This window comes from Melanotaenia boesemani, chromosome 16 (assembly GCF_017639745.1).
Source record: "Melanotaenia boesemani isolate fMelBoe1 chromosome 16, fMelBoe1.pri, whole genome shotgun sequence".
In the NCBI taxonomy this organism is placed as follows: domain Eukaryota; kingdom Metazoa; phylum Chordata; class Actinopteri; order Atheriniformes; family Melanotaeniidae; genus Melanotaenia; species Melanotaenia boesemani.
In genome coordinates, this window is record NC_055697.1 from 2,529,012 (window position 1) to 2,553,525 (window position 24,514).

At 39.7% G+C, this 24,514-nt stretch overlaps 1 protein-coding gene across 2 annotated transcripts in view; it reads left to right on the plus strand.

Moving 5' to 3' along the window:
- Positions 1-24,514, plus strand: part of kcnk18 (potassium channel, subfamily K, member 18) — a 40,565-nt gene extending 16,051 nt beyond the window's left edge. The window contains exons 3-4 of one of the 2 annotated variants that reach the window (XM_042009630.1): positions 16,950-17,510; positions 24,432-24,514. In XM_042009630.1, the coding sequence (XP_041865564.1) occupies positions 16,950-17,510; positions 24,432-24,496 (626 nt within the window). In that variant the 3' untranslated portion in view covers positions 24,497-24,514. Of the gene's footprint in view, positions 1-16,949; positions 18,117-24,431 lie in introns of those variants that run through there. The other variant, XM_042009629.1, reaches the window with a different exon arrangement.

A 24,514-nucleotide genomic window follows, 5' to 3' on the forward strand; every position in this document is an offset into this window, starting at 1 on the left:
GGAAATAAAGTAAGGCTGTATGTTGTTCATTTAACTTTGGCTTTATCAAAGGACAGGACTCAACCAGGACACATTATTTATGGTGAAAATCTCACTTTTGAAAGTATAAAACCAGCATGGTTTCAGCACAGGGTGGGTCAGGGGGTCCACGGTATATAGTATATGCATGAAGGGGGTCCCAGAGAAGCCACTGGTCTAGAATATGTGACATATTTTACATGGAAAGAAAATGTTTTGAAGTATTTATATCAGGAAGAATCGGTTTATGAACACCCCATGTCCACTAGGAGTGTTTCAGTTCACTGATCTACACCAATACATTGATTTAAGCAGATCTAAGCACTGATCTAAGCAGAAATCTGGATCAATCATGGATGCAGTAATCATCTATCAGACGTTCCTCATGTGGAATCATTTCTTTTCCTTTCTTCTAATAACCATAATGTCCATTTATAAATGTGGATATCAGCGGTGTGATAAATTCAGACTGAGTTTCAGGAAACTGATGAGCTGGTTATCCTGGCTGAGCTGCTCCAGACCAGGCTAACAGCTGGAGTTGTTTATCATCCCCCACTCAGAAAAATCTCCTGGAGAAATGACTTTTTGTACAGTTTTAAACCAATTTAATAATCTAGTCTGGTGATTTGCTCTTATTGATAATGCAGCTAAAACCCCTGGTCCCCATGGTAACAAGGCGATGGGACGGGACACTGAAATGAAGAGAGGAAGAGGATGTGAGGCAGTGAGAAGGGAAGGCAGGGTGGACCAGAGCAGACAGGTGCAGAGCAGCCAGATGATGGATGGCCTAGGATTTGAAAAGGATACAGAAACTTATGGGGAGCCAGTGAAGCTGTTGTAGAACAGAAGTGATGTGGGAAGAGGATGGTTTAGTGGTTATCCGGGCAGCAAAATTCTGGACCAGCTGAAGTTTATGGAGTGGTTTGTGAGGTAGACTGAAAAGAAGGTAGTCCAGTGTGGGAGGTGACCCAAGCTGTGGACATAGTGGATGGAGGGAGTGAGGGGCGGGGCGAAAGCGGTTAATGTTGAAGATGGAGACTGGAGTTATGTACTGATGTGGTGCTGTGGAGGGCGACACCCAGACTTTTAACCTGAGGGGAGGGGGGAACTGAGACAGAGAAGCTGTTAGTTGAAGGTGTGCTGATGAGAAAAGATCAAGAAATTATTTTCACATATGATTTTTTAGTTGATTTGCTTTCAAAATAAAGATCTTCAAGCTGTACACCCTCCAGTCCACTCAGCTGTCAGCTGGGACCTTGGGAGTGACTTTGTGAAAACATCACAGTTTAATGAACCCTGGTAGAAATGGCTCAGCCGGTCGTAAGGCCTACACATGACGGACACCTGTTTCTTCTCATTACAGTACCATCATTTCTACGTAACACACTTTTCATTTGAGGCACATCTTGGTGGTTCGTGAATGTTCTGCTGAAGCTGCCCCAGTAGAGGCAGAGTTATAAACAGTGCAGAGCAAAGGAAGCAGCAGCAGCTTGACAGTGTCCTCAAAGCTTCCAGATTCATCACCTGAGGGTTTGGTTCAGTTTGGTTCTTGTTGGATTTCTCTTTCTAGTGTTGTTTTTTTTTCTTTGTCTCTAGCTTTCATTTCCTGCTCTGCCGTCACACCTGGCTTCTCATTCATGGCACAGTTATTGAGATTACTAGAAGGTTTCAGTGTCCATGTTACAGGTTTATGTATGTGTTCAGGGTGAGTGTTTTTTAAGCTGCAGTGGTCAGTAAGTAACTGTACACACCTCCAGGGTGGATGGTCCTTTATAAGAGGAATCTCTAAAAATATAAAGACATGTCATGAGATAAGGTTAATCCAAAACAGACCTCTGTGTCTCTAGAAAAAAATGTCCAACAGTGTAGGAAAAAAGAAAGTAATAAATACAACAGGTAAACGAATATAAGCAAATTGAGACAGCAGAGGAATACTGAAAAATCAGTTTATGAAATTTGCCAGGTTTTTTTTTTTTTTCAGTTTCTTTGTGGCTTCCTCTTCGTTCCTCTCCTCGGCCTGACAGGTGGCTTCATCCACTGGTGGCAGAATCAGAGGGGATTCAAAGAATCTGATTGGTTCAGCCTGCTGTCAGTTAAAAAAAGAACCAATGAGCTGCTAGACAGAAAACAGAAAAGATCTAGTTTGCTGATGCACCCCAATGCTCGTAACAGTGCTCCTGGGTGTTAGTAGGATTTGTTTGTAGTTAAGTACAAATCCAAGATAAAAGATTTCGATAATTTTTTGTATTTAATGCATTTGTTCATAGGAACACTTAAGTCCTACTTACGAACTTTTTACCAAGATTGTGGCATCTATGAAAATCTTCGTATCTTGGATTTGTTGTTGGGTCAGAAGTAATCATAGAAACACTCAGGAGTACTCTTACGAACATTTGAGTACCAACATGTAAAAATGACTGTGTCGTTTTCTGATGTGTGGTTAATTAAAATGCAATAATGAAATGACAGTAAAGCTTTTGTCAGATTTGTAAAAACAACTTGGTACTTTACAAAGCATTTTTATTTTAAAATAAAATAGAAGATATTACAGATATTATCATGATAATTTCCATCAGGGAAAAATAATGTATGTTTGATTAATTTAATTCACTCAACAAGTCACAGTCAAGATGGATTTAATATCTATTGCTGGTTTAAATAAAACCGTCTGTGTAATAGACTGAACACACGTGCACACCAGATCTTTTCTGTCAGCACACAAGACGTCACTTCATAACGTCCAGGCATTACGACCATGTGGTCTCCTGCTTCCAGGATGAGAACTCCTTCATCCTGCACTGGGGCTTCATGGCATGAACCTCCACATGTAGCAGCTGGTGACTCATTTATACATGTCTTTTAATAACATTTTCCACAACAGTGTTTTTATTATGATTAGCTTTATTACAAGAGCGATATTGAAGTTCAGGAGGAATTAATGTCTTTATGACAGTCATTCCTCTTTATAGCTTGATATTCTATCACTTTGTTCATAAAGCTGCTTTTACATGATCTCCAGCTCACTGTCTGGTTGTTTATTACCAAGTTAGCACTTTACAAAATAAGGACAATCAGGTTTCAGTGCACATCTTTACTATTACTTACCTTTATTCATTCTTTGTCCTTATGTTTGTTTGCCTGTCTGTCTTACCTTTGTGGCTGCACATGCTCCTTCAGTCTCATGACCTTTTAGTGGTATTCTCATCCGTCTAAGAGGAAAGAGAAATTTTGCAGCCTACAAACACATTCATGAATCTGATGGAGACTTTTCATTAAACACTTCATAAAAACAACTTTAGAACTAATTAAATTAGATAAGAAGATATTGGTGATGAGGCCTGGTGTTAAGCTGGAAAAAAACAAAAAAAATGACCCATACAGTCTTTGTTTAGAGTACGAGAACTAGTCCACATAGTGCAATATGTGAACTGCAGTCTGTAAATTCTGACTATAACCGCTGGCATTTATCCTCATGAGCAACACCCTGTACACAGTTTGTGTGAAGTGGGGCGTCGACCCTGTTCACACTCATGTTGGTTTTGAAGTGCTCATATATTGAGCGCAGTAGAACTGAGAGAAGCGGGTGAAAAACTTTACTGCATTTAAGCATCTTTAGCAGTCGGCCATGTTGGAGCTGCTCAAAGAAAAGAATAAGAATGTCATCCTGTCAAGACGCATCCGTAATGGCCAAAAACTTACCCCCACATCTGTGGTAAGAATAAAATAAGGACATGAAGCGGAAAAATGTAAAGGTAGGGTAGGAGGTCGTTTTTCCAGCAGCATTTTTACTATATTGCTTAAAATCCCCTCTCACCCTGAGTGCAGACCAATTAAGTAAATGTTCTAACACAAAAATGAAAAGTAAAGTAGACACCTGTGGAACGGACAGGACTGAAAAACACCATCCAATCATTTGACCGATTGTTCTGAAAGACTGGTTGATGATGTGTATAAAACTCAGCTGGCCATGTGTCCCTCCTCCCTCAACCCCTCTTCGTCCACAAAATCACTGGCTCTCAGAGACTTGGAGTAGTTGTAGAGGCAACGAAGCCAGAGCCAGAGCCAGAGCCAGAGCCTTGCTAGCTTACTAACTAAAGATATGGTATAACACTAAGGGACATTGTGGCAAAAAGGGTGCCTCTATCGAGTCAGAAAAGAAGAACTGTTTAAGAGAAGGCTACTTCCAAGAAAAAAAGCTGAAGTTAGGGCCAAACAAGAGCACTCTCGAAGAGCCTTGGTGTTATGACCCCCTTTTGTCTAGGGGAAAAAGGGTCCATAACAAACCGGACCAGACTTCGTCAAAATGGTATAAATAAAAGTATTTATTAAAAACAATTAAATAAATACAGATTCCTATAACAAAATACAAATACCCGGGTTCAATAAACAAATAAAGGGTTCCTATAACACAAATATACCATGTCCTGTTACAAATAACATAAAGTGTCCCTTTTTCAAGTTTACTATACAAAAACAAAAATAACCAAAAATTACCACCTGAAACTCCTCCTATAACTTTAACTTTTAACAATGGAAAACAGGCGACCACAAAACTTCCTATAAACCAAACTTCGTGCATACGTATCAAACATAAACTGAAATATAAATAGTCTTTTCTGTAAACCACAATTTCTGTCAATTAGAAAAGCTCTCACAGATACTACAGCCACTTCTAACCCACACAGGGACAACACACGAAAGAGTCTATTCCAAGCCGGCGAACCTGTGTGCCCACGGTACACAGTCGCCCAGAAAGATGGTGAAGCTGGCTTTTATATCCATGAGGCACCGCAGAAGTGGGTCTTGAGTTGAGCAGCTCTGACGTGAAGGGGGAGATGTTCCACAGCTTGGAACACAGAGAAAGCTCTGCCGCCCCTGGGCTTGAGTTTAGCAGACGGGAGCTTCCGAAAGAGCTGAAGAGGACCTCAGAGTCCTGGCTGCAGCATGCTGGTGTAGCAGCTTTTACTGGGTCCTAAAACTAACAGGAAGCCAGTGCAAGGAGGCGAGCACAGGGGTGATGTGGTCAAGGTCTTCTTGTCCCTGTAAGCAACGAGGCAAGCAGCGTTTTGAGCTGCAGTCGGTGCAGAAAATGAATGGTCAATGCCATAATACAGAGTTGCAATAACCTAAGCTGGACATGATGAGCAGATGGAGGGACTTTTTCTAGGTCATGCTTGGGGAAATAAGGCTTTAACTTGCCAAGTAGCCTAAAAAAGGAAGAAAACGTTTTTTTAATACAGAAACTGACCTGCAGGTGGAAGTTAAAGGAGCCATCAATAATCACACCCAGATTTTTAACATGGGTTCGGCAATGCGAAGTAAGGCAGACCGAGAACACTAGCCATTTAGTGTACCAATTTAGAACTCAGAACTTCCAAAAACTACAATTTCAGTCTTTTCCTTATGTCAGGAGGAGTATGTGGTCCATCGTGTCAAAGGCTGCAGTCAGGTCTAAGAGAATCAGGACAGCAGGACTTCCAGAGTCAGTAGCTAAAAAAAATGTCATTAAAAACTCTTTTCAGTGCTGTGGAGGGACTTAAAACCACACTGAAACTTTCTAAAACTTTACTAAAATTCTAAGTGAGACTGTATTTGTATGTGCCAATTTTTTCCAAAGACTTTTGATCAAAAGGTAGTCTAGAAATCGGCCTTTATACCTTTAAATAATTTATTTATTGAGTTTGTTTTGTTTTTTTTATACTTAAATTTTTATTGTTTTTATGACAAGAAAAACAACATAAAACTTCAACAGCACAGTACAATAAAAGAGCCTCAGGACCGAGACCTCAAGATTAAGTAAGTAAGTAGGGTTTATACATACTGTATTCAATAAAATTTATACAAGTATCACCTGTAAATATAGCGCATGTAAATAACAGAACGAAAAAAAAGACCTTTAAAATCGAAGGTATAAATTGGTAGTGGGGGGGGTCATCAAGAAACTTCCTTATTCAGTCAAAAATTCTGTCCATCTTCTCCAGCTTGTCCGATACAAGTCTTTTCTCAATCTGAGTAAAAAGGTCAGTCTTTCCATCTCATGAATCTCTTTCATTATTTCAAGCCAATCGTTAACTATAGGTGGGTCGGTCTGTAACCATTTACAAGTTATTGCTTTCTTTGCTGCCACAATCATTATTTTCAAGAGGTATTTAGCACTTCCTGTTATCTCCTCTGGTACATCACGAAGATAAAGCGTTGTAAATTTCAGAGGAACCTGTTGTCCAATAATTTGCTGTGTAGTTGTCAAGATATTTTTCCAGAATGTTTGTAATCTTGGGCATCTCCAAAAGATATGATAGTGATTTGCCTCATCATCGCCACAATTTCTCCAACATGCGTCGCTCGTAGATACAAGATAAGTTTTCATTTTAGGGGTGATGAAAAAATGGACACGTCTTATTTATTGCAGTTTGTATATAAAACTACAAGCGTCACCACAAAAAGTCCATTGCTGATTAATCAACTTTGTTATCTCAGTTTTCTCTTCCCATGAATTGATATGTGAGATTCTTGTGATGATACATTACTGAGTTTCTTACCTTCTAAAATGCAGTAAGTGGTAAAAAAGCACGTCAGCTAATGGCTAATGGGTTAGCAGCAACAGGAAGCTCACAGCTCTAACAATACAAGGCACTCTGAGAGGAAAATGCCATTTACGTCACAAAAAGCTTGTTAGAGGTTTAGAAGCACATCCTCTTTAGTGTTCTTAGTTAAATGTTCACACAATCATTGTTCTCAGAAAAGTTGATTTAGACTAAAAACGTCCTGGAGGTTGAGGATTCAACATTATTTCAGCCTGAGTGAAACTACAGTATTTCTTACATTGTTGTAGTGTTGGTGTATGCTCCTACACTTCTGTTACATTCATTTACTTAGACTGAAGGTGAACAAGTGTTCTCATTATACTCAAGCTGAAAAAAATCTGTTTCCTCCTTATTCCTCCTAATTGCTTACAGGAGGTTGTAAAGAATGCTACCAGATTAGCCAGGTTAGATAAACCAAATAAACTATTTGGCTTTAACCTGTTAATCCCAGGAAAAAAAAACTAAGCTAAAAAGTAACTGAAGAATTACTCCAAAATAATAAAGTTGATATTCATGTTATTGGTGTCATCTAGAAAGCTCAGAAAAAAGATTCCCAGTGTGAAATGTTGTGGTCTGTTATGTCTGCGTAAATTACATAGAAATGTTTCTTTACCCCTGATGTGATAGAGGATAACACATCAACACAGATGCCATTGATTACCTTCAGCAACTTAGTAATTTATAAACCTTAATGTTGGACCTAGAACACACTTTGTCTGGTTTTATGAACATTAGGGTCTAAATTTTAAAAACTATTAAAAGTAACATTATTCTCCTGTTTTTGTTGCTGTTGCTGTTTAGGTATGTTATTGGGAAATTTTGTGCCTTTTTCATGCCATTTTGGCTTTCTGATTAAATATAGCTGAAGTTTCCAAAAAGATATTATACCTTATCGTTTTAGAATTTTATTGTTGGTTCCTTGAATTAGCTTAAAATTGTAAGATACACAAAAACTAACTAATTTGATGCTGAGGACAAAAAATGATCTATTGAAAACCAGATAAGTTTGGAACACTAGGCCGTCTATTTTAAATTTTCATATTTGTCCACTTTTTTTCATATTTATAGCAAGCAATTGGGATTTTTCATTTTTTTTTTTTCAGTTTTTTTTTACCATATAAAATGTGGTATTTGTAAACAAAATGACATTTAAAGGGCTCAAAAGTACAATTAATATGTGTTTTCTGATATATATCTATATATCTGATATATATATATATATATATATATATATATATATATATATATATATACTTCTTCCGGGGACTTCTTCTGGGGACTCGATCTGAATCCAAGTGGTGTTTTGATGCTGGACTTCTGTGCTCGTCATGTACTGTCCATAACGAACACCTTGTTCAGGCATAAGAGTGTCCACATGTGCACTTGGCACATGTGGACACTCTAGGCCGCAGTACGATGATCAACTTTGTAGTCGTGTCGTCGGCCGCATGTTCTGGACACTGGGGTGAAGAGAGGGGCGGAGCTTTCAACTGATCACCACCTGGTGGTGAGTTGGAAGGATGGAGCGGGAGATCAACAGGCGGATCGGTGCGGTGTCTGCAGTGATGTGGACTCTGTATCGGTATGTCCTGGTGAAGAAGGAGCTGAGCCAAAAGGCAAAGCTTTCAATTTACAGGTCGATCTACGTTCTTACCCTCACCTATGGTCACGAGCTGTGGGTAGTGACCGAAAGAACAAGATCGCGAACACAAGCGGCTGAAATGAGTTTTCTCCGCAGGGTGGCCGGGCTCTCCCTTAGAGATAGGGTGAGAAGTTTGGTGATCTGGGAGGGGCTCAAAGTAGAGCCGCTGCTCCTCCACCAGCCAGATGAGGTGGCTCGGGCATCTGGTTAGGATGTCTCATGGACGCCTCCCTGGTGAGGTGTTCCTGGCACGTCCCACCGGAAAGAGGCCCTGGAGAAGACCCAGGACATGCTGGATGGACTATGTCTCTCGGCTGGCCTGGGAACACCTCGGGATCCCTCCGGATGAGCTGGTGAATGTGGCCGGGGAGAGGGAAGTCTGTTTATATACATATATATATATATACAATGTCAGGCTGAAGTTGTTTTAAAAGACTAACTCATTTAAACTAGAAAAATATTAAGAATGAATTTTTTACAGCAGCTTTTGTCCTTTATTTTTTAAAATTCAGGAAAGGAATAAAAAGCAATTGGGCCTGACTCAGCAGGTTCCTGCTCTGCAGAAACATAGACAACAACACATAGATGGTACAATCACGCATTCTTACAGAGGGAGGAAACAATGGTCGGAGGAGACTGTGGGGCCACATCTTCGGTCACAGCAGTTACTGTTTGCCAAATGGTGGTTTTGTGTGGTTTTAAACAGTCCTGCTGATGTTCAAGGTGCTGAAATGCTGTGCAATCTTGTTCCAGGCTTTGATCAGCCCATAGAAGAAGGATCTTTGTCCATAGCAGTTCCTAAAGAGCGGTAATCGCATAAGTCCATTTGTAACTGACTGTAAATGGACTGTACTTATAAAGTGCTTTTTAGTTACAAGTTGACCACTGCACGCTTACAATGAACCAGTCTGGAGAAGGCTGGTGCAGTCTTTTGTCTCACCCCCAATTAACAAAAGTCAGTTTCCCCAAGGGTGCACAAAATGACTGACAAACACTTGTGATCGCGTGAAACAGCATCGCATGGTGAGTTCCCAAGTGTACATAGTGAGGGTTAGGTGTGTCTGAAGAGCCGATTCATCTCGCGTAGTAGGCCGATGCTTGCTTAGGTGGATGTTTTTTGCGGCGGTATGTTTATTTTTCTCTCACGTCGTGCAGAAAAACCAGATCAAAGCAAGTAGATTTTCATTCCCTCCTGCATGAGGCAAACTTATTTCTATAGCACATTTAAAATACAGCCTATTACAATAAATACAGTTAAAAGCAAAAGAGGAACAATAAGAGATTTATAAAAGCAGATACAGTAAAAGTAATAAAAATTAATAGTAAACAATTAATTAAAAATAAAAGTTTTTAAAAGATTAAGCACAGCCAAAAGAAAAATAAATTAGTTTTTAATTTAGCCTTGAATTAATTTATGGAGGCTGAGCTTTGGAGCTATTACAGAGAAAAGCACGACCCTCCCTTCAGTCTTCTAGATGCGGGAACAGAGCCGTTGATTTGTAGAGCGAAGACATCTAGTGGCAGAATGAAGGTCCTTTAAGTACAATAAGAGGTTGTTTGTAGAGACATGAATTTGTTTGTGGAGTGTGTGGGAGCACTAACATCCCATCAGTGCACTGAACACCCGGGTGATACGGTGATGACTGAGTCTGTATTATTAATGTGTCCATCACCAGCCAGAACGCTCAAGTAGCACTTTGTGTTTGTTACGAGTTGTTCTTGTTTGTGACTAAGAATCAATGAAAATTTCCGTGGATCTCATCCATTATAAAAGGTTTCTTCCTCCAGGTGCTTCTTTGTATTCACTTTCATGTTTGTTGCCTAAATAACAACTGATAAATAATTTGACCTGCACTGATGTGCGCTTGTATGTAACTAATTTCAAGTTGCATTTACTCTTTTTTTTTTAAGTAAAGGATTTACCTTTCTCTAAAAATTTCAGATTTATTTTGTTCACTTGATTTAACCATCAGTTTTATTATATTCTTTGTATTGTATTCTTTGTGTATGTATAATCTTTGGATAATATAATCTTATTATATTATCCAAAGCAAAACAGTGTGTTTTTTTTTTGTTTGTTTGTTTTGTTTTGTTTTTGTTTTTTTTGTTTGTTTGTTTGTTTTTTTGCTTTTTCTGTTTGCCTTCAGTGTTCTGAACTGTGATGCTGAAGAGCCAGATTACCAATTTAATTTACTAATGTAAATGATAACAATGAATTACATTATTATATTCGGGTGAGAGAGCAAAGAACCCCTAAACTTTCCCTGATGCATATTATGGTTAAACATGATAGCACAGGTCACAGTTAGTAAGCAACTCTTTGTGAAAAAATTAAAAGCTGTTTTAATTTCAACTCTTGTTTAATTATAATACCAAGACTTTAAAAACACAACTTGACAACCACCTTGTTGGTAAAATAAAATAAAAAAGAATCATCAGGACCCAGAGACACTCTGAGCTGTATAGTGCAAACTATGCACAACCATGAGGTTAACAGGAAACATGACTAAACAAAACCTGCCTCCAGTACACACACAATGCAAAGTAGGATCATCTGCTGACATTTAAACCTCTGACAAAAGGATTCATTAACTCCTTCAGGTGAGAGTGATCCCTATTTTATACATTAGATCCTGGGCTAATAATGAGACAGGGACATGTAGAGGGAAATTCCTCTCTTTATTTATTTATTCATATATCATTTTCCCAAAGGTGTGAAAGTAGAGTTAGCTCCAAGGGGAACTGAAGAGTTAAAGCACTAATAACTGGGGAAAATGCTGCTGCTGTCACATCAGTTTACTGGACTTTTGCTACCGTGAAAGAAACCTGTTTTCTTCTTCTAAAAATGTGGAAATTTAACAGGTTAGTCGAGACACGATAGCTTTTTTCCTTCTTTCTAACCTGTGCGTAAACAGAGCAAATTTCCACACTGGATCCAATACTGTGATATTTAGCAAAAGTTGGAGTCAAAGGAGAAACGTTTACATTCTACAGCAAATACAGTTTCCGTTAACACATCATGTGAATCAGGAGATAGCAGCTTCCTTCATTGCAGTGATCGTGTGTGTGCGTGTGTGTGTGTGTGTGTGTGTGGCTTTGTTACAGGGTTGTAAACTTTAATATGATAAAAGTTCACAACCTAATATGGTACTTCCATGCAATGTTGTGTTTCTCTTTGTAAAGAAGAGTCTGTTTAATCTCAGATTCTGCATCTCTAAGTTATTAGATGTGGTATGGAATCAGAACAGTCTCACCATCATAGCGTCAAGTGGTCACATGACTGCTTCCATCTCTGAGTCAGCACTGCCGTGGATCAGTCAGATGGCAAACCACCTTATTGATTTTATGTTCAATGACTCGTTCACCCCATCAGTGTTCTGTCTCTGGTCAGTAAAACTGAAACGTTTTCCCACAGGCCCCCAGCACCCTCCCTTCTGTTTGCCCCAGTCAGCCCAGCACCCTCCCTTCTGTTTGCCCCTGTCAGCCCAGCACCCTCCCTTCTGTTTGCCCCAGTCAGCCCAGCACCCTCCTTTCTGTTTGCCCCAGTCAGCCCAGCACCCTCCCTTCTGTTTGCCCCAGTCAGCCCAGCACCCTCCTTTCTGTTTGCCCCAGTCAGCCCAGCACCCTCCCTTCTGTTTGCCCCAGTCAGCCCAGCACCCTCCCTTCTGTTTGCCCCAGTCAGCCCAGCACCCTCCCTTCTGTTTGCCCCAGTCAGCCCAGCACCCTCCTTTCTGTTTGCCCCAGTCAGCCCAGCACCCTCCCTTCTGTTTGCCCCAGTCAGCCCAGCACCCTCCCTTCTGTTTGCCCCAGTCAGCCCAGCACCCTCCCTTCTGTTTGCCCCAGTCAGCCCAGCACCCTCCCTTCTGTTTGCCCCAGTCAGCCCAGCAACCCTCCCTTCTGTTTGCCCCAGTCAGCCCAGCACCCTCCCTTCTGTTTGCCCCAGTCAGCCCAGCACCCTCCTTTCTGTTTGCCCCAGTCAGCCCAGCACCCTCCCTTCTGTTTGCCCCAGTCAGTCCCAGCACCCTCCTTTCTGTTTGCCCCAGTCAGCCCAGCACCCTCCCTTCTGTTTGCCCCAGTCAGCCCAGCACCCTCCCTTCTGTTTGCCCCAGTCAGCCCAGCACCCTCCTTTCTGTTTGCCCCAGTCAGCCCAGCACCCTCCCTTCTGTTTGCCCCAGTCAGCCCAGCACCCTCCCTTCTGTTTGCCCCAGTCAGCCCAGCACCCTCCCTTCTGTTTGCCCCAGTCAGCCCAGCACCCTCCCTTCTGTTTGCCCCAGTCAGCTAGTGTTCTGACATCCAAAGTAGATGTTTTACAAATGTCTTCTTGATGGGGGGCTTGGGTTGGTGGGTTCGTGCTCTAGGATTGCTGCTGATGGCCCGGGTCTCTGGGCCGCCCTAGTCTGCCTCTAGCCTCCGTAGAGGTGTGGTCACATCTGCAGGATCACACTCATCTCTGATCCTCCTCATTCCTCCTCCTCTGCATGCTGACTCAGCACTGAGGTGTCCAGTTGGTTTACACACTAAGAGATGCTTTGGTTCAGGTGTGTGTGTTTCTAGTACGTTGTTGTTGTGATTCATGTTATCGGTCTGTGTCAGCTGGCGTCACACTCAGGATAGCCGCAGTCGATCGTTGGTTACATCCTCGTTGTAAACGACTCTGCGTCGCCTTTGCTGCGTTATCATTGTTGATAAAATGGGAGTCTCGTGTTGTGTGAAAGATGGCCACACTAAGTCACAAGATTAAAAAAAGGTAGAAAAGTAGCCATGAGGTTAGATTTTTTTTGGTTTCCCACTTTTAAAAAAGAGGCTTTGGACAGCAGGTTGAGGATGTAACTGAGACATCGGATGGCCTGGGTCGCAGCGGTGAGGGAAGGACATCACTTTCACCACCAGCTCCCTTCATGCTGTTTGCTCTCAGCATTTTCATAAAGGCAAGTAGGAGAGTTTTTGTTCTTGTTCTTATTGTGTAAGTAATGTTAATGAATATACTTCATTTGGCTTTTTAAAGTCACTATATTCACATTGGCTTCACTTGTAAACTAGAGGCAAAGAGGGAGGGAAATAGAAATTGGTTCAAATGTTTGTGTTTGATCAGTGTTTATTTTATTTAATCATCTTTATATAAAACGTCACAGAGTGAATGATTTTAAAGATACAGGTAAATACCAAGAGTGCTCTGTGAGATCTGATGGGATGTTAACTGGTTGGATGAAGTGGTTCAGATTGTGAAATGTAATGGAAGCATCCAGTGTTAACTAGTTTTTTAATAACAAATATGTGATTGCAGGTCAACCAGCTTAAGAAATGATGGAGGCTGGTTTAGATTGTGAACCATCCCTGCTTCTAGGACACACATCAGTTCCACCCACAAACGCTGCAGCTCTGCAGGACGAAGAAGACGATCAGCTGAGGAAAGAGACGCTGCAAGCAGCAGAGATGGAGTCCACCAAGATGCAGACCCTGGAGATCTACAGACCATGAAGAGGACACCTGATGCTGGAGAAGATGGTGATCAGCTGATCACAGAGGATAAGACACATGATGAAGATGATGACGATGATGTATGTGTACAGTCAGACAGTTGGAAGTTTTTTTTTTTATATTATTTGTGTAACAAAAATGTGCAGCTTTTTTTTTTGTTTTGTTTTTTTTTGTACATGACTTAAACATGAATAATAAAGTGTGTCAAAGGCATTTTTTAAGTATTTTGACTTTTCTTTGTCTATTAAGCACATAAATAACCAGTGTCTGTTTGATAATGAAAATAACATTAAATTTTAATTACATTAAAAACCTTGTGGAGATAAACACTGAATAGAAACATGATTGTTAACCAGATGAGAAGCTGGACAGTTCTATTTTTTCATAAAAGTTTTTATTGAAATTCTCAGTCAGAACAAACAGCAGCAGCACAACTGTAAACAGATAAAATTTCAATAAAAGAAAATAGAGAACATGCACATGTTATATAATAAAAACACTGAAGTTGTGGCCTAATATCTTCAAGTAATGTAGAGAGACAGTTTTACATCTTTGCATAGAAATTTCAACAATAACAATATAATGTGCAATTGTGGTAAAAAAAAAAAAAAAAAAACTATGTGCAAAGTTATGAACAAGAGGACCAATGAGAGCAGATCCAGAAATCTTTTTTATCTGCTGCAGGCTGTAGACCTCCATGATGATCCAGAGCTTCAGTGGAGAGTCGGTCAGGTGCTGGGAGTGCAGGACCTGTAGACACACACTGGCAGACAAACAACAACCGTTTACAACCGTGTTCAACCATTTGCTTTATTTAGCTTCATTTATAAGGACGTCTATATTATTACAGTTTCTGGTTTACAGGCTGATGCCAGACTGACGTGTTAGCTGAGTAACTATGTTGAATGAAAATGTGGGAGGATTATTAGATAATTTAAAACTTTTTCTGAGTTATGTAATAAAAATATGAAGTTGTTTCTTTTGCAACATTGTAATGCACATGAATCATTTATGCTCAGAGTTTAAATAAGTAAAGAAAATCAGACAAAACAAGTAAAGTAACCCTAACCAGCATCATAACTTCACTAACAGCAGGTGAGCTTACCTTTGCAGTGAGACTGTGTTGTCAGTCCTGCGGTGGAAATGTCGGCTAGTTAAGTCGCATGTCTGACACAGACCCATTGCTGTCTTGGTTAGTTTTTAAGGAACTCCTGATGATTGTCAGCTTAGTTTACCTGTAAAAGCTGTAGGAAATGTTGTGTTTCTGTACAGGTGTAGCAGCTGGTTGTCTGGTGTTAGGCTGGATTGAAGCTTGTTGCTTCTATCTGCTGGATCTTTCTCACTTCTTCCTTTTTTCTACTTTTCATTCATTACTCTTCATTCTTAATTCTACTCTTCATTACTCTCCTTTTTTTCTGTCCCCTCTAGTCAGGTCCAGCAAGATTACATAAATTCCATAATTCCAAATAAATAACATAAAACAATAAATTTAAATAAATAAAGAAATAAAAAATGACATTATTCAAAGAAACCTTATACCCATAAAGCTCTTAGCAAATCAAATTTGTTTGACACAACCCAGCAGCTACACCATCATTCTGCCGCCACCATGGCAGGACAGGGCAAGGTAAAAGAAAAAACAAAAAAAGAAAAAAAACTGAAGCCGTGATAGAGTTCCCTAGTTAATTCCTATTAAAAGAGGGTTGCAATAATCCAGCCGGGAGTTTATAAAAAGCATGGATTACCAATTCCATGTCACACCTTGAAAGAAAGGGTTTAACCTTTGAAAGATGTCTGAGATGAAAAAAGGATGATTTTACCACCCCACGTGGTTAACAAACCCAAGGCCTATCATTTATTTTACACCTAAGTTGGTGACAACAGACTTAAAGTATGGAGTCAGAGCTGAGAGATCAGCACAAATAAAACCACTTCAGTTTTATGTTCATTAAAATTCAAAAAGTTAAGATCCATGCATGACTTAATATTACTGAGACAGTCAAGAAGGAGTTGAGTAGAGTGACCATCAGACTGCTTGAAGGGAAGTAGATTTGACTGTCGTCAGCATATAAATGGAGTGAAATCTCGTGTTTGCGTAAAATAGTTCCCAGTGGCAAAAGGTGCAATGAAAAAAGAAGAGGCCCTAGAACAGAACCTTGTGGCACCCCCCATAGCAAGCCAGCAGTGTAGGAGATAAAAAACATCAATCCTCACACAGCTCCTGTCAGAGAGGTAGGACTTCATCCACTGCAGAGCTGAGTCTGTAATTCCCACCCATTGCTCCAGCCGAGAAACAAAATATCATGCTCTACCGTGTCAACAGCAGCGGGAAGATCTAAAACTACAAGCAGTAGTCATTAAATATACTTAAAAGAGCTGATTCTGTGCTGTGAAATACTTTAAAACCAGACGGAAATACTTCTGGAATTTTATGCTCATCCAGGAAGTCCTTCAGTTGAGTGTAAACAATCCTTTCCAATATTTTACTCAGAAAAGGTAACAAGGTAAGTTGTTACATGTCTTGTTCGAGGCTTGCAAAGAGTCAGGTTCATTCTCATTTAAAACAAGGTTCAATGTGTTATAAAGAACACGAGGATTATGTGAGTTAGCAGCAATAATATCAGAAAAATACTTATTGTTAGCAGCCTTTACTGCTCCCTGATAACAGCTCCAGCTGGCCTTGAGCATTTCAAATGAGAACTGTAGTCAATCTTTCTTCCACTTCCTTTCCAGCTTCCTGCACTCCCTTCTGATAACTCGTGTGTTGTCGTTTAACCAAGGCTTATATATATATATATATATATATATATATATATGTGTGTGTGTGTGTGTGTGTGTGTGTACATGTGTATGTATAATCAGTGATTATATATAATTAGATACAAGCCTACAAACAACTCATAGAGCAGTACATCCCAAATCATATAGTACTTATGACGTGAGCAGTGGCTGGCCTGTGGCCAGTGACAGTAACTGGCCAATTACAATCAGCTGCATGTCAGTCCAAACAATCTTGTGTACGAGGCAGCCTAAGAAGATCAAATGTAATCAACAACCAGGCAGTCAGACTGACTGCGCATCTGACTGGCCTGGTGATTGTCATAATTGTATAACCAACAACAGACAAGTCATACCTACATAACAAGTCGTACCTTACTAGCAAAAAGAGTAGTAGCGGAACCTTATTCACTGTGTTAAAATGTCTGTTTTTTTCTCTGTTGGTGCAGGATATGGGGATATCTATCCAGTTACCTCGCCTGGTAAGGTGGTGTGTGTCCTATATGCCATGGTGGGCATCCCTCTCATGCTGCTGGTAATCCTCGACGTGGGAGACTTCCTCGCTTTTCTGATGTCCAGAGCCTACATTCGGCTCCACAAGCTTTTCCAAGATTTCTGCTCCCGTACCTGGTCACCATGGAAAGCTCCAGAGAAGGTCGTGGACTCCAGCCATCAGGCCTTTGAAGATGCTACATTTGCTTTTAGCCAAGATGTAGTGATCCGTGAACCGCTCGACATCCGGCAGGTGATCAGCAGCCAGGCGGATGTTCGACACAAGTCCATGCAGCTTGAAAACAACAAAGAGATTTTTGAAAAGCTTCTTGAGAGGGAGAATTTAATCAGAAAGAGCCCGCTGCTCAGAACCCTGTCCTGTCCAGAGCTAGACCGCCTGCCTCCACCACCTAGAGGACATGCCATATGGGACTTCACCGGCTTAGGGGATGAAATGGAAACGCTGAACGTACCTTTTTTACTTATCCTCCTCATTGTATTTGCATACATCTGCTTTGGTGGGTTGATTTTGCCTCTGTGGGAAACTGAATTTACAGACTTTGACTCGTACTACTTCTGCTTCATCACGCTAACTACTATTGGTTTTGGTGATATCATGCCAAAGCACCCAAAGTACTTCATGCTTATCTCACTTTTCATCATTGTTGGCATGGCAATCATGTCCATGGCCTTTAAGCTGAGCCAAACGCGAATTGTAAGCTGTTACCGTAATTGCATTAAGTTCATCAGCAGGGGTAATGTAGAGACTGTCAGCAATGAAGAGACAAACTAAGACTTCAGAAGATTTTCAGAATTATCTTTAAAACTTGTACGAACTCAGTATCTTGGGTTTGAATCAAGGTCTCAACAGATGCCTGTTCAGCTCGACCGGTGCATTCTCTGTGCTATTTATTTTAAGCATGGGCAAAATTAAAAAGTGTGCATGTGCCAAACACTTGTAGCCATAAATGCAGGTATTACTCCAAAGAAACTCCATCAAAATGCTCAAATTCTGCATATTGACGAGTTTACTGAAGAACAGAATTATTGGACGCCTACGTGCTCTGCATATTTTAAGCTACTCTGGATAGTTTTATAAACTGATCAATGAGACGTTTGTCCAAATGAAAGGAAGTAAATGGACAGTGTGGACAGATGAGTCCATTGTTGAAGTGATTATTGCAAACAAAAAATTCATCTGTTACAGTGTCAGTGAAGTTATTGATTAAAAATCTGTTTTTATTTGTAATTGTTGCATTTTTTAAAGCAAAGATTCCAAGTAACAAAGGTTGTCGGTCTCTGTAAAAAAGTTCTCCTTCAACTACGTAGCTCAGTCAGTGGATCTAAGGACCATCAAATGATTTCATTTTTGATTGATTTTTGATTTTGATTATAGTTCAGTGAAACATTTGTCCAAATAAAAGTGAGTAAATGTATAGTTTGGACAGAGGAAGTGAGATGGCCCGGTGACCTGTCCAGGTGAACCTGCCTCTCACCTGCTAATTGCTGGGATAGACTCCAGCTTCCCCACGATTCTGAGCTGGAATAAGCGCCATAGACAATTGATGGACAGATGATTTCACAGAATTTTTGCTGACATGAAAAAATTTACACAAAGACTTAAACAAGTAGTTGTGTTGCATTAAAAAGCCAAAACCTACTAATAACAACTTGGTCACTGTTCAGGAAATACTCTGATAAAAATAAATGTTTTAATTTAATTCAGTTAATTTAGTCACCACCAATTCACAGCAAGTCATTCAAGGCACTTTTAGAACTCCAGTCCACTTCAGTTCACTTTGATCTGAATATAATTCAGCTGTAGTGGAGGTGGAGGAGTGACGCTGGCTCAGGAAGCTCAGTTCAGGTAACGCTGGTAACCAGCCTTATCTAACCTGTAGACATGAGTGGAGCTAGAGGGGTGTCTGGGGTGGCATTAGCCACCAGCAGACAGTAAACCAGAACTGGTCGCCCTACTACCACATCAAGCTCCACATGCTGTACCAAAAACAACCACCTTACTTTCTATGGACCTTTTTGAACTTGTAAATATTCCCACTTGGTGGTCCAGATCAATGTAAAGATGTTTTATTTCTTATGTCTCTCTAATGTGACCACAGTTATCACAGCCGTGTTAGAGAGGAACACAATCATTTCCTTTATTTAACCAGAGTTCATAAAGCTGCTATAATGAGGATGTTTTAAAGTCTCAATGTCAGCCAGAATCTTGTTTTAATAATTGGTTGTCTTTTAACTAGGGCTGTCAAATGATTAAAATTTTTAATCTGATCAATCACAGCTTACAAATTAATCACAATTAATCACCATTCGACACTATGCCTGAAATATGCCCAAATTTTTTACTGTATTAAACCAGAAGGAGCCAGTGCTTACGAATATTTAATGTTAACTGACCTTCACTTGGATTTTTGTTGATCACTTACTTCAGTTATAATAATTGGGTCAATATTTCATAAATTCTTAACCTTCAAAAAGGTCTTATTTGTGCGCCCCTTTACTTGGCCAGTGCCCCTACCAGACCTCCCCCCCCCCCCCCCCCCCCCCCCCCCCCCCCCCCCATATCAAAACTCTTTTAGACCTGCCCCTGCATAGCTGGAGTACAAACTAGAGCTGCACAATATATTGAAAATTTACCTTCATTGCAATATTATCATCAACAACTGCCTAAACCGCGATAATTAGTCTGCTGCATGTAGATGCTAACAGCTGCATGAAGATGCTAACAGCTGCATGAAGATGCTAACAGCTGCATGAAGATGCTAACAGCTTCAAGTAGATTCTAACAGCTGGATGTAAATGCTAACAGCTGGATGGAAATGCCTTAATTGCGAGTCCTAATTACCTTGTATCTACCTATAAGAACAGCAGCATGGACATCTGGACAGATGATGTGGACCACAGATAACAGTGGTCTACTGGTACTGATGAGGGTATTTATCTGGCGTTATCCAAATAGTTCTGTTTTTCATATCAGTCATCGTTCCATTCATGTCTAAAACTCTGCTTCATCAGACAGAAACTGCTTCAATCCACACCTTTATAATTTATCAAAATTGGTTTAAAAACATCTTCAAACTTTTACTACGCTAAAACACGCTACTAGCATTATTATAGCACAAGCTATAATGTCTGTGCGTGAGAGTTTAGCCAATGGAGCTTCATCTATGAAAACATCAAAGCAGCAGCTTCATTTTATTTATCGCAGGTCACATCGTCATTGCGACTTTCAGCAGTGGTTTCCTGAAATCATGCATTCCTAGTATAAATCCCTTCTACCACCTGTCAGCTGCTTTGTTAGAGAAGGACCTGCTCAGATTTATATCTCAGAACACGTTCATAATTTCTTTCTCTACATCCATGGCCCATAAATGATCGGACCTGTGTCTCCAACACAGCAGCTGTGATCTAGAGAACACGTCTCTTTGCTTCCTTTTGTTGTTTCATTCTCACTGGATATCTGAATCTGATCTTCATAGATGTGTTCATGGCTGTCTGATGACTAGCAGATTTTACAGCTGTGTCACTAGCAAACCTCAGTTCTGACAAGTTATGGAATAAAGGCAAACAAGCTGTTGTTATCAACATGTTTCATTCTTCAATTTCACATGACATGGATTTTATTAACTGATAAATTTAGCTTATTGCTTACTAGCGTTGCTAGCGTATCCATAAAACAACACTTTTGGGTAAATATGTGCTGGTACGAATCACAAACCGCTAGTTTCTTTCTTCTCAGCTGACCGATAAACAAGACAACAAGACAGAAAAGCCGATCAGCTGATCACCGACAGCCGGTGTGGTGATTCATGAAGCAACAGGAAAGGAGGAGGAGGAGGCAGCACAGACACATTTGTACAGAACAGCTGGAAAAGGTTCTTTTTTTTTAAATGCAGGAAAAGTGCAGGTATTGAACCCTCTCACCGGGAAAAGTGTGCGGAGAGGTCTGTTAATTCCGTTAAATATTTTAACGCAATAAATTACATAAATTAGTGGTTGCATTATTTTGACAGCCTTACTTTTAATCTTTTTTCACTCATTATTAATCTCAGATGGTGTCAGTTCTTAAAAATTAACTTTAGCCTCAGACAAAAATGTGTTCTTAAATCAGTGGATTTTTATTGATAAGCTGCTTGAATTTAAGATTTTCTGTGTGGTTTTGAGGCACATTTTAGTCTTGTATGAATTCTTTTCATTTGGTGATTTGCTCAGATTTTAGTAATATTTAGCTTCTTTCTAGTTCTGCTGTTTGTTCAGTGTTCATGACCACGTGTATATATAAAGGTGGTCTTTTTCTTAGGATAAACCTAATATCCTAATGTTCCTCCTCTGAAGTTGGAACATTTTTACAGCTTTGTTTGGCTCAGAATGAGTAGGGATATCTTATTAAAAAAGAGCTAGCCGATTTTCTAAAAATAAAATTAATTTTCTAAGATGAAATGTGTTTGATTAGATTTATTTTCTTTTTAGACAAATAAGACATGTTCTCAAAACAACACAGTACTTAATACATTATAGTTTTTTAATTGCTTTAAGTTTTTAGATTTCTTCTGTATATTTCAGAAATATTAATGTATTTTGTTTTTCAAGTCTTTAAATGTTATTTTTTGGAAAGAAAATTTCCTAGCTGTGTGTGGAACATCTGTGTTTCAATGTATATGTACAGCACATTGGTAACCATGCGTTTTAAAATGTGCTATATAGATAAAGTGGATTAGACTGGATTAAAGGAAGTTTTACTGACTACTGACTTTCGCAGTTTTAGCTCAACCAGCTGGAGATGGCACCTGAATGAGATAATTTTCTATCTGAAATCCACCATATGCTGTCTTGATGTCCTGCCAACAGGTTTTTTTCAAGAAAGGTCAGGATGCATAGCCTCAGATATTTTACAGACTTTAACCATGTCTCTGCTTTCAGGCATCTTCCCTCAGACCCTTTCCACTTCTGCAAAGCTCTCTCCGATCGATGGTCCAGCCAGATTACTTCCCCAGTCAGACATCATATACCCGTGCACATCACCTTCAGACTTAACAAACATCACTGTTCATATCCACATACTTATACTGTAGGACGTCTCCGTCCTTTTCACACAACTACTGTTACAAACCCCACATCTACAGTCTCACAACCAAACTTACCTGCATCACTCGAAACGGCTCGTTATGATGTCAAATCACTGTAAAACAAGTCTTTTCTTAATAATGATCTGATTTTAGATAATAACATTGACAGGCTCTTTTAACTGAAACTTAGCAACAATGCACCAGGCATTCTCACCGAGGCTTCCCGCCTAATTTTAAGTTTTTATTTTTTTTCAGGAGAGGTAAAAAAGGCAGTGGAACAGATTAACCTTTTAAACAGTATGGATTTTAAGTGTTTCTTTAACTGTTCAACTGTGTTAATAGGTCAGTGCCCCAAGTTCAAGTTATTCCCCTTTGTTTTTAGGAAGTTTACCCCCTCTTAGCTCGTAGTTCTTTCAATATCACAAGATTACTACTAAAAGATTACCTGATGAGCTGGAGCCAGTTAATGTCCTTTTAAACTGGATTTTAGATATAAAGTCATAGATGGCAGAGAACGTCTTACAGCTCAACCAGGACAAAACTGAAGTTTTAATCATCGGTCCTGAAGACAAGAGAGGGACATAATTTTACCTAAATTATTTTAATCCTTCTCAGTGTGGGAGAAATCTGGATGTTCTTTTCCACTCTGAGCTGGATTTTATTCCACACATTAGAAATGTAGCAAAAACAGGATTTTACCATCTTAAAAACATCACCAGCGTCTGCCCATTCCTCTCTCTGGACAGCACCGAGGTGCCGATGCTTTTATTTCTAGTAGATTAGATCACTAGAATGCCTGCTCTCTGGTCTTCCCAAAAAGAGTATTTCTAGTTTACAGTAACTTCAGAACTCCCCGGCACAAGTTCTGACGAGGACCAGGAGATTATGAAGTGTGTTTTTATATTGCTATGTTACATATGATGATTGAAGGCTCGATGTTAATATGCATAAATTGTTTTTAATATGATATGCATTTTGCGTTGCTGGTTGCATGAAAAGGGCTTTATAAATAAGGTTTGGTTTGATTTGATTTAGTAGTGAGAATGTATGTGTGTACTACTTATATATTCAGGTGGTCTGCAATACTTTACTACACTTTCTACTTGTGTTTTTTTTTGTTTTGTTTTGTTTTTTTTTTGTTTGTTTTTTGTTTCTTTTTCTTATTGCTTCTTTTTTTTTTTTTTTTTTTTTTTGGTCCTTGACTTCTTCATACACTTCCAGGAGGATTTTCTGCTAGGACGGAGAGAAGTATGTTGCCCTTGTTGCCATTAGATCAGTGATTCTGTGATAGATCCCAAGGGTCTATTAAGTAAGCCATGAGCACAAACTGATCCAGGATTGGTTTCACCTGGCTTTATTATTTATCATGGATGTCTGAATCCTAATTCTGTGCGATAGGCCTCAGGACAGGAAAGACGGGGGATTATAACAAGGATCTCACAAGGAGCTGAAATAACCAAGGGGTATCCATAGACTGGATTACTGTACTGGTCTTTTAACAGGACTTCCTAAAAAGGGTATTAAACATCTGCAGCTGATTCAGATGCTGCTGCTGGAGTTTTAACCAGGACTACACACATCACACCAGTTTGAACATCTTTACACTGGCTTGCAGTTTATACTGGTTTCCAGTCAGTCACAGAATGGATTTTAAACCCTACTGATGGTTCAAGAACGGTTTAGGCCGAGAATCCATCTGTGACATGTTCAGAGAATAGAAACCTTGCAGCGCTTTTACATTCAAAGACTCTGGTCAACTAGTCCAGACCAGAGTCCAGACCAGAGTCCAAACTAAATCCCACAGACCATGACAACATGCAACCATCAGCCAGCAGGTCTGTGGTTATTTCAGGTCGATGAGGACCTCATGCTGAATGACTTCCATCAGCTTCACACACAGAGTTTAAGATACTTAATGGACCGATTCGGCTCAAAAACTGAAATAATTAGTAACTGTGGGGTTTTTTTGTTTTGTTTTGTTTTTTATTATTATTTTATTTAATGTGTTTTTGCATCACATTTGATTAAGTCTAAAAATGAGGTTTTTGACTGTAATCTTGTACTTAATAGTATGCTCATTCACTGTTTCATTCTTAGTAAAGTGATTAAACTATCATTCAAGGTCACTAGCCTCATCTTCTTTTATTCAATATAATATTAATTTACTTATAAAGTTCTTACTTGGTGAGAAGTTATCTTATAAAACTGCTTGGTGAGCTGCTGCACTGGCATCTCACCACTAGATGGAGCTGTTTGCAAACCCTGAGGAAGTTCAGTGCAGATATTTTTGTCTCATTGCAATGTTGCAATTTTTCATGTTTATGAAGGATTTTTCTCTTTCTCTGTCAGATACAGGTTTACATACAGTTCCTTATCAGGACGGGACATTCTCTGTTAAAGCTGCACATGGAAAATTTTAAAATGCAAAGACACATCAG